General features: G+C 52.4%; 1 protein-coding gene across 2 annotated transcripts in view; it reads left to right on the top strand.

Annotated features, from left to right (window-relative positions):
• Window positions 1-14,149, top strand: part of LOC122447897 (transient receptor potential cation channel subfamily C member 4 associated protein) — a 68,592-nt gene extending 54,443 nt beyond the window's left edge. The window contains exons 9-19 of one of the 2 annotated variants that reach the window (XM_043478630.1): window positions 1,130-1,272; window positions 3,493-3,624; window positions 5,161-5,219; window positions 6,781-6,882; window positions 8,244-8,327; window positions 9,347-9,437; window positions 10,437-10,577; window positions 11,162-11,270; window positions 11,883-11,995; window positions 12,861-13,067; window positions 13,232-14,149. In XM_043478630.1, coding sequence (XP_043334565.1) covers window positions 1,130-1,272; window positions 3,493-3,624; window positions 5,161-5,219; window positions 6,781-6,882; window positions 8,244-8,327; window positions 9,347-9,437; window positions 10,437-10,577; window positions 11,162-11,270; window positions 11,883-11,995; window positions 12,861-13,067; window positions 13,232-13,369 — 1,319 coding nt within the window. In that variant the 3' untranslated portion in view covers window positions 13,370-14,149. Of the gene's footprint in view, window positions 1-1,105; window positions 1,273-3,492; window positions 3,625-5,160; window positions 5,220-6,780; window positions 6,883-8,243; window positions 8,328-9,346; window positions 9,438-10,436; window positions 10,578-11,161; window positions 11,271-11,882; window positions 11,996-12,860; window positions 13,068-13,231 lie in introns of both variants that reach the window. The other variant, XM_043478629.1, reaches the window with a different exon arrangement.
• The last annotated feature ends 10 nt before the right edge of the window (window positions 14,150-14,159 follow it).

Raw genomic sequence — 14,159 nt, 5'->3', positions numbered from 1 at the left:
TAAAGAATCCACATGCCAATGCAAGAGATGTAGGTTAGATCCCTGGGTCTAGAAGATCCCCTGGAGAAGGAAATGACCATTCACTTCAGAATTCTTGCCTGAGAAATTCCATGGACAGAGAGCCTGGCGGGCTACAGTCTTGGGGGTTGCGAAGAGTCGGACACGACTGAGCACAGCACAGCAAGAGTGAGGCCTCCCAGGAATCAGGTTCCGGGCTTTCTCGTGTCCTCCTTCACTCTGCACAGGATCTCTAGCTGACCGCTGCAGCACTCCTGTCCTCCCATTTACAGAACCCTTGAAAGCCTGACGAGGAGGGGACACACCCAGGGTCCCACAGCCAGCAGGTTGTCGTTCCACGGCCCTCAGTCTTCATCCCTTTGCTCTGCCACGCTCCTGAGAGTACCCTGCACTGTGTGACTCACTGAGACTGTTTTGTTAATGAGGTAGTGGGGTAAATGGTTTATCTAAAGCCCAGAACACAGTGCTTGACACACTTCGTGTCCCATAGGTGCTACATAGCTGTTGCTGTCATTGCTAATATTGAAATCGGGGGAAATGAAAATCTGCTAGTAGGTTCATCTCCATCTCTAGTATCGATTGTGACGCCTCGTCTGCCTTAGGAAACTTCCCGTGGCTGCTGTTTGAGCAATAGGAGGAAAAAAGTCTTTCAAAAAGATCCCTTTTAGTCCTTCGGCGGTGCCCCCTTGTGGAATCTCGGCAGAATGACCAAATATTCAGAGTCATTTGTGACCTGAAGAGAATTTGACACAATTTCCTGCTGGTCATCTGTCTGGGTGCCTTCTGGGCGTGGAGGTGGGATGAGGGGTCCAGATGAGGGCAGAGAATGGGTTAGGGTTCTGCGTGGGCTGTGTCAGAGTATTTTTACTGTGTGTTAAAAGCTGATGGGGTAGAATTGCAGAGTCCGTATTTCCTACATGTCTAAGCTTCCCTGACCCCTGGTGGCCTGACTTTCAGAGTCTCTGTCACAGACTTGGGGCCCAGTCTAATGGCTGTCACCTCAAGTCTGTTCAGAGCAGGTTTGAGGGGCAGAAACGTGTTTCCTCACAAGCAGTGACTGAAGCCTCTCTCCTGGTGGCTGTCTCAGCCTCCATTGTGTTCCCTCCTCCAGGGGCTTCTGAGGAGAATGGCCTGCCTCACACTTCAACTAGGACTCAGCTGCCTCAGTCAATGAAGATCATGCATGAGATCATGTACAAACTGGAAGTGCTCTATGTGCTCTGCGTGCTGTTGATGGGGCGTCAGCGAAACCAGGTCAGTCCCTCCCCACATCTCAGAACAGGAGGAGCCAGGAGCAAACGCTTCCCGGGCGCTTGTGGTGTGCCGGGTATCCTGTTCAGCAGCCTCTCACAACGGCTGTGTCCCTAGCCCAGCAAAGCAAGGAGTTGGGTTCCTTAGCCCTGCTTCACAGGTCAGGAAGCCAGTCTGATTCCAGAGCCCATAGTCTTTCCATTGTACCTTACTGGGGCAACATTTCTAGATAGAGCTCTGGTGCCCCAGGCAGAAGTGGGTGGCTTAACCATGTTACCCGACCTTTTTAATACACAGAGTAAAGGTGGGTGTCTGCCCTGCAGATGCACTGGAGGAGTTGCCAGTCTGATGGGGGCTTGGAGTGCTGGGCCAGAACTAAGTCAAGTTATGACAGCTGGGCAGCTACCAGGGGTCCAGCCGTGTGGAGGTTCCCTGAGTCTTGAAGCAGTTCCAGGAGGGAGGGCTGGGGGTGGGGTGCTCTGGAAGTACACCCCACTCCACTCCTCCCCAGGATGGACAAGTGGCCCCCTCCTGTTCCCTCTACCGCTTAGCGATGTAGCGAGGCCTGAGGGGAGCTGGGAGCTCGGCAGTTGCTGAGCACCTTTTTGAGTCAGAGACTATTCTGTCACACACCTCTCTGTGAGATGGATGCGGTTATCACAAGTTTGCAAGTGAGGAAATTTTAGAGAAGGTAGAAGGGGAAAGACTGGCTGAAAAGATGACATCCGGCCTGGCAGTGTCCTGAAGAAAGCGAGGGAGCTGGGCATGCTGACCACTTCGCCCGAGGTGGCCTACTAGGTCAAGGAAGCAGGCCCTAATGGTCACCGGCCTGGTGGTTTAGTGGAACAGTAGAAAGCTGGGGGTGGACTGGAACCAGCAGTCAGGAGAGGCAGGCTGAGGAGTCGCAGGGGGCCAGGTTGCCTCTGGCTTTCATAGGCCATTTAAGGACTCTGGCATTCACCCTGAGTGAAATGGAAAACCATCCTCCAGCTGCTGTGTGCAAGAGCTGACAGTAGCTAGGACCCACGTGTTGATGGCAGGGGTGGTGAGCAGTGTTTTTGTTCTGGATCTGTTTTGAAGGTAGAACAGGTAAGATTTGCTGAGAAGTTAGGTATGGACTTAAGTGGAGAGAGGAAGTAAAGATGACTTCGTGACCTCTTTCCAAGCAGGTGGGAGGAGTGGTTTGCTGTTTATTGAGATGGTTAAGACTAGTGGGTAAGGAGTGGAGGGGCAGACGTCTGTAGGGAGGAAGGGGCAGGCTTCAGTTTGAACAGGTTAAGTTTAGGTATCTATTAGAATTGGCACTGGTGTTACCTGCACCTGAGTTAGGGGTGAGATGGGGCCTGAAGGTATAACTTTGGGGGTTGTCAACCTGTGGTTGGTGTTTAAAACCAGGAGACACTGGATGAGATCCTGCCATGACATCCACAGCACTGGGGCTCCTTCCTTCCATGTGGTATATATTTCATATAAAAAACATTAGTCATGATGTCTTACCTGTGTTGAGTGCTTTTTCTTTTTTGAGACACTTCTGTAATCATATTTGAATTTGCGGGTACTTGGTAAGTTACACAGCAGATGATGGCCTCCATCCCACTTGATGTTTGTGAAAACCAGGACCCATATAAGGGCCATGTTCTCAGTCTCCAGGCATTGTCAGAACAGGACTTAAACCCTGCTGCTTTGACTTTTCTTTCTGTCCCTTCACCGTGGCAGTTCCCCTGCTCCCTTAGTCTCCCCGGTACCAAGTTTCTATGAATCTTTGTGGTCTTTGGTTAAACTGATCACAGCTGCCTCTTCCAGCTGGCCTCAACCCTGTCTTCCTGAGAGCCAGCGTGATGCTGGTGTGTCCTCATTTGCACAGTCAGCATTTACTGAGTTCCTACTGTGTGCCAGGTACTACCGGGACATGGATTATTTTAATAGGTCAGTAATTTACATAGTTCTGTATTGAGGTATAAATAAGTATCAATGAAGCCTTTCACCCCTCTGATCCTGAACATTCAAGGTTCTTCCATGAGGCATCTAATTGTACCAATTATTAATGTCTCTAGAGAGTGTGAAAGTGTATTGATGCATAGTGAGAATAAGTGTAGATGTTTTCTTTAAAGCTCAGTATTGCTTTCTTTGTCCTGAAGGCTTCTTGTACATATACGCCTGGGCTTTTGATAGACCTTCACTGCACATGTGTCTTCATGCTTTTTTGCCTTCCTGCCCCTCCAGGTTCACAGAATGATTGCGGAGTTCAAGCTGATCCCTGGGCTGAATAATCTGTTTGACAAACTGATCTGGAGGAAGCATTCAGCATCTGCCCTCGTGCTTCATGGTCACAACCAGAACTGTGACTGTAGCCCGGTGAGCAGGGACCCTGACAGCAGATGCCAGGAGTGGTTGTTTCAAGACCTGCTGTTGGCCCTTTGAAATCTCCTTCTTTGAGGGTAGAGCAGAAACTAAACATCACAGCCCATGTACTCCCATAATTGGAAGCCACCTTGGGGAAGGATCTGACCCCCACCCTCCACCTACCCAGGAATCCCTTTGGGGACCCTCCACCAGCCTCCCATTGTTCATTCACCTCCGGGCATGGCCACCCACTCCACTCCAGAGCAGCAGGTTTTTCCTCGTTCTGTTCTCTTACCTCATTCTAATCAACATCCTTAATATGAGGTTTGCCTCCCAGAACCATGCCAGTGGTTGGCCTCCAAGAGGACTTTAGGAAGTTTTTTTTTTAAGGGTTGAGGGCTCATGTCTACCTGGTTTTCCTCACAGTGCCCTAAAGAGCCCTGAACAGGGAGTCTAGATCATCGGCCGTCAGCACCACATCAGTGCCACACGGCTGTCGGGACCCAGTGCATGGGTCCTGCTTGGTCTCTCCTCTGCATTCTGGGGACTTTCCTCAGTGCTGTGTCTTCCAGTTTGCTGTTTTTCTCCTTGGCTTTGTCAGATTTACCTTTCAACAGATCCATTTGAGTTCATGTGTTTTGCGTTTCTAGACATTTTGTCTGGATCTTTGTTAAAAAGTATTTCGTCTTTTATTCATTATGTTAAATATTTTCTTCTTCTGTTGCATTTTCTGTCTTTAATTTCATCTCTTTAATTATTCATACCATACTTCTTTATGGTCTGTTTTTGGATTGTTCACAGAGTGCTAATACTTGTGTCTGCATCTTCAGACTCAGCTTGGGGTGGAGTGTTGCCTTGTGTTTTGTACCATTTATAGAAGATCACCTTCAGGGGGGCTTGTTTTCCTTGGGGATACTGGAAGTAGTCCCATAGAACATTTGGCTTTTGTCTGCCAGGTGCTTTAGGGAGCACCAGGGCGAGTTTTCACATTGAGCATCTGCCCTCCCCCTCTGGACGTGTGAGCACCTGCAGACAGGATTCTTTGCCAGCTCCCTGGGCTGGTAGGTGGGGTTTTTCTAACCCTTTTTTCACTAAATGTATCAGCTCCACAGGCTTTACTAGGCCCAAGGTCCTGTCTGGTCCCTGCAGAGCATTGAAACCCAACCCCTAGCCCAAATAAGTCTCATCTGCACTTCTCTGCCAGCCATCAGTCTTGTGCTCACTGCTCTGAACTCAGTCCTTCCTTCATTTCTAATTCTAATGGAATTTCCTTTCTTTCCTATGTACTTAGCCTCACATTGAAAATAATTTCAGTTATTTTGTATCCAGTATCTTGGAGTGTTTTTAACAGAAAGGTTCTGCCTTAGCTTAATCCACTGCTGGCCAGATGCGGACAAAAGGTTTTCTGACTAAAGAGGAGTCCTCCCTGTGCGCCAGGACAGGGACTCAGAGAAGCAGCAGGATGCCCAGGCTCTCACCAGAGCCTTTTGTTTTCTTTTGGAACATTGTGACTGTGGTCTTAACATCGAGGATGCACGTGTATTTTAGGACATCACCTTGAAGATCCAGTTTTTGAGGCTCCTCCAGAGTTTCAGCGACCACCACGAGTAAGTACAAGCTGTCCCCAAGAGGAGACTTGGTTCGCTGTCTCTGTTCTCCCTTTGTCTCGTCACTGACCTCAGCTGAGGAGGACGCGGGAGCCGTGAGAGCCAGTGTCACCTCAGTGTGACCATGAGGCTGCACTTCCATAAGAGCTGCCGTTTGTCCAGCCCTTCCTTTATGCCAGCACTACCTGAGCTTCCCCTGGACCCCCACAGCCACCTCGGAAGTGAGTGCGGAAGCTGCTGTCCCCATAACACCCCTGGAGTCAATGCAGCTCTCGGCTCTCTGTCCCTCTGAGCCAGGAGTAGACAGCTTGGCTATTCGCAGGGGCCTGTAGGAACCTCGGATGGGCAGAGTGGGCTGAGTATTTGTATGTTGAACAGATGGGATATTCTTTGCCTGTACGAGGAGATGTACTGTCTCCCATTTTCCTTGGAACACATTCTGCCCTCTCATTTTTTATTCTTCAGCCTTTGATGGAGGATGTGTAGGAGAATGATTCTCTGCTATGAGGAAACAGTGCAGGCAGGGGAGGAGTAAATGGCAGCTGACCCTTGACCTTGACACTGGGAAGACGTTGGTGAGCTGGCAGACAGAAGCAGGTGCTACTCAGCTCTTACCACCTGTTGGGTACAGGAAACAGGGCCCACTCTTATGTAGTTTCTGAATTTTTCCCCCAAGAAAAGCCAGAAATGAAGATTTCTGTGCAAGGTCCTGATTTTTAGGTGCTGGTTTAGATTCTTTGTGTAAGCTAACAGAACATGCCTGAGGACCCAGGTGGCCTCAGGGGCCTTCACTTTGAAGCTTTTGTGTGGGTGGTGTGGATCATCCTCTCCGAGAGGTTCTCTGTTTGAAGGCCTTAAGCCCCAGGAAGTATGTCAACTCTCTGAAAAATGGCACCAGTATGTCCTGAATGTATCCTTTTTTTCCTGAGGAACTGGGTCCCTCGCTTTCATCATTTGATGGGTCACATTTGCAGGCTTGGATTGTGTATATTCTAAAGCAGCAGGAAAAGGGGGGAGTGCTTTTCATGGGAGTGGCAGGATCAGGTTCCAGTTTTCCGAAGATCATTCTGGGTGCTGTGTGTGGGATTGATTCCTGTGGGAGACCGTTTAGGAAGCTGGTTCTGTCCACATGATTTGGGTGACGAGAGGCTTAGGTGTGAAGGGGGAAGGAAGAGTGTCACATTCGGGCCTTCTGGTGGGTGAGCTGGAATAGGGCCAGGCTTGAGTAAAGTGATGAGCATCTGGGCATCATGGAGTTGGAAGTGCCTTTGAGAAATTAAATAGAAATGTTCAGTGGCAAAAGAAAGGCCTTAGACATACTAAGGAAAGGGGCCTTGTTAGTGAACATGCAGGCAGAGGGTGGGCGTTGGGGCCAGGGAGACTCCCTCAGCTGAATAGCAGTGGGCTCCATGCCCTCCCCCAGAATGCTGCCTTGGGGTGAGTGGTTTTCAGGGCAGCTACCGGGGGCTTCTTAACAGAAGTGGGCAGCAAGAGACTGGCCCAGTGTGGATGCGGAAGCCCCAGTTCCTGTCCATTATCACCTCCAACACATCTGTTTCAGGAACAAATATCTACTGCTCAACAACCAAGAGCTGAATGAACTCAGCGCCATCTCTCTCAAGGCCAACATCCCTGAGGTGGAAGCCGTCCTCAACACTGACAGGTGAGCATGCGTGGGGTGCAGCTGAGGCCCACAGCCCGCCTGGCTGCCTGCATGTCCCGGGGCTCACAGACAGGTGCACCCAGGTCTGCATACTTGTCCTTTCTCATCCACGTGTAACTGGTGTGCCAAGGGCTCTTGTGTACCAGGCTCTGTCCTCCCGCTACCTGCATTGTCTCATTGGAGCCCCTTGGCAGCCTCGGAGGGAAGTGCCATTGTCACCCACTTTACAGACTGGGGAGCAGGGGCTCAGCGAGGTCACCTGCCAAAGGTCATAAATGCTCTGCCCCCTCCCTGGTCACTCAGCTTCGTTGACCTCCTCCTTTCCTGCCCTCTGCCAAAACCCATTAGCTGAGTAATGCCTCACTTTCTGGAGCCAAGCAGGGAGGGCTCAGGCTCACAGGGGTCAGGGCAGGGAGGACTGTGAGCAGCAACAGGAGTCGTAATTCTCTGGTCTTTTGTTGTTATTTTTGGTTTAAAAGCAGCAGAAATCTTTGTTCAAATGAAATTGAATGTAGTCCCACATCTGTCTGCAGTGCAGGAGACCCGGGTTCGATCCTTGAGTTGGGAAGATCCCCTGGAGGAGGGCACGGCAACTCCCTTCAATATTCTTGCCTGGAGAATCCCCATGGACAGAGGAGCCTGGTGGGCTACAGTCCATGGGGTCATAAAGAGTCAGACACGACTGAGCAATCAAGCACACAGCCCAAGGCCTGTAGTAGATGAATAGTAGAACTGCTCTATTTAAAGGGAAAGTTTAAGGGCCTAGACTCACTGCCTGCTTTGTCCTCTCTCCTCCATAATGCAGCCTGAGTCCCTTTCTCATTTACTGTCTTTGCTTCCTAGACCAGGAAGCAGAGGCCCAGAAACTTGGGTTTGTGTCCATGGCCACCTGAAGCTGAACCTGGGGCCCAGGGTGCTCCCTGCCTTACTTACCCTGTCAGTGGCACAGACTTTGCCCCATGTCTCAGACTCTGTCATGGTGGTTCAAACCCACTTTTGTCACAAGCAGCCCTCCCTCCAGCAGTTCCGAGTCCCATATGACTCTGGATGTGTTTTTGGCCTCTGGTCACTTGTCAGCGAGCCTGGGCAGGGAAGGCTGCCCTGAGATGTGAGAATGCATTTGGCTTTTTATTTCTGAGACTGCAGGAGTCCTTAGGGTGCTCTGAACCCAGGTGGAGCAGGAGGACATTCTGTAGGTTTAGAAATGACTTCATGTTTTGTTTTGTTTTGCTTTTTACCCACCTATGTCAGCAAAGACACCCAGCCCCAGGGTCTCAAGACATAATTCTTGTGCCATATGGAATTTGGCCTCTGTCAGCCTCTCAAATCTGCCATCAAGATTTTTGTCTGTTTTCTTTCAGGAGTTTGGTATGTGATGGGAAGAGGGGCTTATTAACACGTCTGCTGCAGGTTATGAAGAAGGAACCAGCTGAGTCATCTTTCAGGTAGGTCTGGATACACACCTCCCACTTCTGAGGGTGTGTTTAAGCTGTTAGAAATGCCTTCTGTCATCACCAGCTTCCACCCCACTTAGCTGGTTACTGTCAGGGAGAGGGAATCTGCCGGCTCCCTGGTGTTGACTCAGCACATACTAGCTTCTGCTCTGTGCTGGCAGTGTGTTTCAGGAATTGAGCCAGCGTTCAGCAAGCACCTATTCTGTGCTGACGCTGGACAGGCAGGGAAAATGGGAGCTACAATCCCTACCCATATGGAGGTCCCTGGGTTGCAGGAAATAAGCATGGGAAGACTGCTATGCGGGGGATGCGGTGTGGAAGGGCTCAGAGCCAGGACCTGCCCTGCGGACGGTGGGAGCGAAGGAAGCGCTTGTGGGAGGGTGTCCCAGTTCCTTAGACTCATCCATGTTGTCTTAGAGGCTGTGGACAGGACAGTGGCTGAGGGAGGCATTCCATCAGCGTGGGTGTGAACTGTGAGCAGGCTCCACGCCCAAGGGTCCCCTATCAGCTCAGCCTACCTTGTCCCTCCATCCCCTCATGGATCCAAGCATTGCCCTCTGGGGCCACTCAGTCAATATCAGCCTCCTCTTCTCTAGGAAAGCCCATCAGAAGTGAGTTCAGTGACCCATCCACATGCCTATCTGGTCCCTCATGCATTTCTGACCTCTTCCATGTTCTCCTGTTCCTCTGAAGGAGCGGAGCCTAGAGTATGTTTTCACACGTGACTCCTGGGGCAGTCCTCTGAGCCCACATGCTCCTTCCAGACGAACTACAGAGGACTGTTCCCCACTGAGCCATCAGCTCCCTAAGGATGGGGACTCGCCATGTGTTCCCAGTGCCCTGTATGAGGCCCAAGGACTGATAGATGTTCAGTAAACATGTACCAGTGTTCAGGGTGTTGGATCAGTGAAAAGGGCAATAGACATCTCCCAGCCCCTCGGTGAATGGAACGTGGGCCAAAAGAGGGCAGCCTTAGCCACCTGGGCCAGGGGTCAACATTTGGGTCGCAGGTTTTGGCAAGCCCGGGCTGTGGAGAGTTTCCTCCGAGGGACCACCTCCTATGCAGACCAGATGTTCCTGCTGAAGCGAGGCCTTCTAGAGGTAATGGCCTGGAGGAGCCAGGGTGTCGGGTGTCCCCTTCTCCCCCAGCCCCATACATTGCTTTCCTGCCCTGAGACCTAGAGAGCTGGCAGAAGCAGACCATACTCTCTATCTTCAAATGCCTGAACATCTCTCTGGTATTTCCCCTGAGCTTTCAGCTCTGGGTTCCCCGTGGGTGCTTACCAGGTGATTGAGGGATCTGAGGGGTGGCCATGGAGGATTATAGGAGTCTGTGAAGTTGCTCAGCAAGGCCTTTTGACCCCAAGGATACTTTGCTGCTGACTATTTAATTTCCCTTTATTGAAAAATGGCCCCCAGAAAAAGCAAAATTTACAAAAGGAGGTAGAGCAAAATGTCTAAAGCTACAGTTGGTTTAAAAAAAAAAAGATACAAATAAGAAACTGACCCATGAATTGTAATAAAATTCATAAGGTAAAGAATTCATCCAAATCAGTATATATGACCTCAAGAAAATGAAAAGGAAGCACTATAACTGTCTTGTAAAAATTCACTCATTGTAAACTTTTCCATTTATTAACATGAACCATGGGGTCAAAATGTGTCTCCTGTCCTTAAACCCCATGCTTCACTTGAATGGCCTCAGTGCTCAGGCCAGGGCTGTATTACCTCTGGAGACAGCTCCCTCCCTGTGAGCTGGAGAGTTTGGCCATCATGAAAAGACTTAGCTCAGACCTGGGCAAGCAAGAGAGGTGGTAGCTACATACCCCAACCTACCCTCACCCCTACCCGCCCCACTTCCTGGTTAGGTGTGTCAGGCCTGGCCCTGCCCTTGGAGCCACCAGCATCCTCCGATGAAAATCTAGACAGGGGAGCAGATTCTATCAACCTGGATGCTTGCTCGAAGCTAACACAACATGGGCTGAGCTGTGTATCAGGGCTGGGGGAGGCAGGCGATGGGCAGCTCAGATGAGCACAGCCTGGGGGCTCCAGGGACCAGCCACCTTTTCCTGCCTTCATTGTGTCCTCTCCCACCCCCAGCACATCCTCTACTGCATCGTGGACAGTGAATGCAAGTCACGGGATGTGCTGCAGAGTTACTTTGACCTCCTGGGGGAGCTGATGAAGTTTAATGTTGATGCATTCAAGAGGTTCAATAAGTACATCAATACTGATGCAAAGGTTAGTCTAAGCCAGGGCTTCATGAGTTCACTGTCTTGTCCAGAAGTTATGTCAGAGCCCTGGTCCTTGCCAGTCTTCAGTTGCTGGTTTTATACTGGAGAGTCCTGGGGTCAGCGGGCAGATGTCAGTAAGCATTCATTAACCCTTGCTCTGCACTAGACCATGGGTATGCATGGGATGAAAGTCTCACCTGCTTGTGGGCAGGTGGGAGCAGGTGAGCTTGGAACTGACTCTGATGCAGTGTGCCAGGTGCCATGATGGGCCCCGGAAGGGCAGGACTGGGCCTGATGTATTAAGCTTTCAGGGTGTATGTGGTAGAAACCCAGCCCAGACTAATAAAAATGACAGCAGTCCCTTCGGTGCAGAAAACACTGGACATGGTGTCTGAAGATCTGGTTCAGCTCTTGCTGGAGCTGCTTATTAGGTGGGGAGGGCAGGGCACCGAGTTCCTCTGAGCTTTGATCTTTCTGTTGAAAATAGCTGGGCCAGGGTAGGTGGGTGCCCCCTGCAGTGACCGCGCACCCTGGCCTTGGCCATCTTTAGCCGAGAGCCCACCACCCCCGTCAGCCTGGCCCCCGCTCCAGTTCCAGGTGTTCCTGAAGCAGATCAACAGCTCGCTGGTGGACTCCAACATGCTGGTGCGCTGTGTCACTCTGTCACTGGACCGATTCGAAAACCAGGTGGACATGAAAGGTAAGAAAAGGCTAAATGCTGACGTGAGTCAGTCCATTGTGGCTGCACTGGTATCAAACACCCAGCCTCTTGCAAGGTGACAGAAATTTCTGAAAGTCACTACACCAAACACCCACTTGGTTGGGGTCAGGGCAGTGGCACTCTGGGTGATTTTCATGATTTTTCTCTATCATCCATGCTTCCTCTGATGGGCATGTGTGACATTTTAATAAAGGTTTGGAAAAAAAAAAAGACATTGTTGCCAGCAAAATGCAAAAACAACACACAGCCTTCCTCTCCTGGCCTGGAATTGCCTGGATGAGAAGGATTCAAGTGGTGAAGCCTGGGGAGGGCCTCAGGGAGGCACGGCCCCAGAATGGGACTGAATGACAAGGTGAAGGTGTGCTCCTGGCTGGGTTCTCAGGGGAATGCAGACCTGGCCATGGTGGCAGAGCAGCTGGAGCTTTGTTTCCGGCTGCAGCCCAGCTTTTCTGTAGTCATTTTGACAGTGGGGGCTCCCAGCTTCAGAGTCGGGACCCGGGGGGGACTTGACTAGAAGCCTGGGTGTCGGGCCCCGGAGCCACAGAGCATTCTCTGCACCTGCTGCTCACGCCTCTGCCTGCCTGTCTGCAGTCGCGGAGGTCCTGTCCGAGTGCCGCCTGCTCGCCTACATATCCCAGGTGCCCACGCAGATGTCCTTCCTCTTCCGTCTCATCAATATCATTCACGTGCAGACGCTGACCCAGGTGAGAGACCTACAGACCTGCCCCCCGGGAACGGGGGGATCGGAAACAGTTACCCTCATCCTGGGGCCACCTTCACCCTAGAGGTACCTCTCCTGTCACCCACCCCTTCATTCCTAGGAGACCCTCCCAGCTATTCTGAGGACTTGTTCCAGTAAGGGATCAGCTCCCCATTTTACAGAAGGGGCCTGGGGAAGGAGCAAGGCTCCGAGGTCACAAGTGGTTTGGGCAGAGTCTGGGTGGGCAGTGAGTTCCGACTCCCTGTTAAGTGCTCTCCAGGCCCCGCCTGCAGCACAGACCTGGGGCTGGACCTGATGTTGACACCCATCTCTTTCAACAAATAACTGTGCAGCTGCCCTCCTCCAAGCTTCACACCCTCTTTTCTAAAATGGGGTGATACTCAGAGGTTTTCTTTTGTTCCTTCATCTAACAAACATTTATTAAGGCAAGACCGTGGGCTGGGGATGCACAGTGAATAAACAGACCAAGACGCTTCCTTTGCAGAGCTGTGCCAGTCTAGTGCTGAGTGAGAGAGATGCATGCGCCCAGCTGCCCCAGGGACTGAGGCTCCCAGGAAGAAGCCGTGCCTGAGCTGATTCTGGAGGAGGCATGGACTGACTAGACTAATAATGCCATTCCCCCCAACTCTGGGGTGGGCGAGGGGGGCAGTGAGGGCCAGGAAGGCACTGGGGGCAGGACCCTCGTCGTTCTCTCCGCAGTCCTCTGTTGGCTTTATGCAGGGGCCCCACCGTGTGAGGCCCATGGACACCTCCACCCTGCCCACTACACCCCCTCACCCCCGGCCCCGGTCCACCAGGGCCCCTGGGCTGCCGGCACACACCTGACCCACACAGCCCGATCCTTGCAGGAGAACGTCAGCTGCCTCAACACCAGCCTGGTGATCCTGATGCTGGCCCGACGGAAAGAGCGGCTGCCCCTCTACCTGCGGCTGCTGCAGCGGATGGAGCACAGCAAGAAGTACCCTGGCTTCCTGCTCAACAACTTCCATAACCTGCTGCGCTTCTGGCAGCAGCACTACCTGCACAAGGACAAGGACAGCACCTGCCTGGAGAACGTGAGTGCCCCGCCCCTGAGGGCTGGCAGGCAGGCTGCGGGCACGGCGGCCCAGGCTCCTTGGAGGGGCAGGTGTCCGGGCTCCTGATTCCCACCGGGCCCTGTGGAAGGCAGCTCTCTACCCCTTACCAGGGCCCTTCCCGTGGCCCCTCTCTCTGTGCACAGAGCTCCTGCATCAGCTTCTCATACTGGAAAGAGACCGTGTCCATCCTGTTGAACCCGGACCGCCAGTCTCCCTCTGCCCTTGTCAGCTACATTGAGGAGCCCTACATGGACATAGACAGGGACTTCACCGAGGAGTGAACTTGGGCCAGGCCTCGGGTGGCTGCTGGGCCAGCGCGGGTGAGCGGGGTACGCGTGCCTCACGCCCTGCCCTGCCCCCACCCTTCCCTGCCTCCCTGCTGCTCCACCTGCCCCGGGTCTTCAGGTACAGGCTGGGTGGGAGGGAGCATCTAGAAGCCCTTGGCCCCTGAGGCTCCGGGTCATTGGGGCGCCTCAATTCCCTCAAGATCGCCATGATGAGGACAGGGGTGCTGTGCCCACCCTTCGTTCAGAACTCTGGGGCCCTGGCCCACCTAGAGCTAAGGGGACTTTTAAAAACAGCTCTGTCTGAGCTCCCGCCCAGTCTCTTGACTGTCAGTCCTGGCGTGGGGAGGGAGATGTGGGCCCTCTCCCCCAATCTGTGAGCCGAGCTTGCCCTGGCCTTTGGACCCAGGCAGAGGCTTCTGAGCCCCTGGGCAGGGGTGGGGGATACCAGAGAATGCTTCTTTCCCCCAGGCCTGCCCATCTGTCCTTCCCTTCCTCCCTCCCTTGTTTTCCTTTAGCTCCTCTGGTTCTGTTTGCTCATTGGCCGCTGTGTTCATCCCAGGGGTTTCCCCCAGAAGTGGGGGGGGCTTTCTCCTTCAATCCCCTGGGGCACAGGGTGGCTGTGCCCCACCCACCCCCAGGCAGCGTCTCCTGCCTGAGCCTGCCCGCAAGGGAGCCTGCCTGGGAGCACACCCCCGGCCCCTTCTTGTGTTGCCAATTTATTAACAACAAATAAACCAATTAAATGGAGACTATTAAAGAATTTATTTTAAATGACTGATGTGGG

The sequence above is a fragment of the Cervus canadensis genome, chromosome 10, assembly GCF_019320065.1.
Source record: "Cervus canadensis isolate Bull #8, Minnesota chromosome 10, ASM1932006v1, whole genome shotgun sequence".
In the NCBI taxonomy this organism is placed as follows: domain Eukaryota; kingdom Metazoa; phylum Chordata; class Mammalia; order Artiodactyla; family Cervidae; genus Cervus; species Cervus canadensis.
The sequence above is the reverse complement of the archived record's forward strand: the minus strand, read 5'-3'. Positions and strand labels throughout refer to the sequence as shown.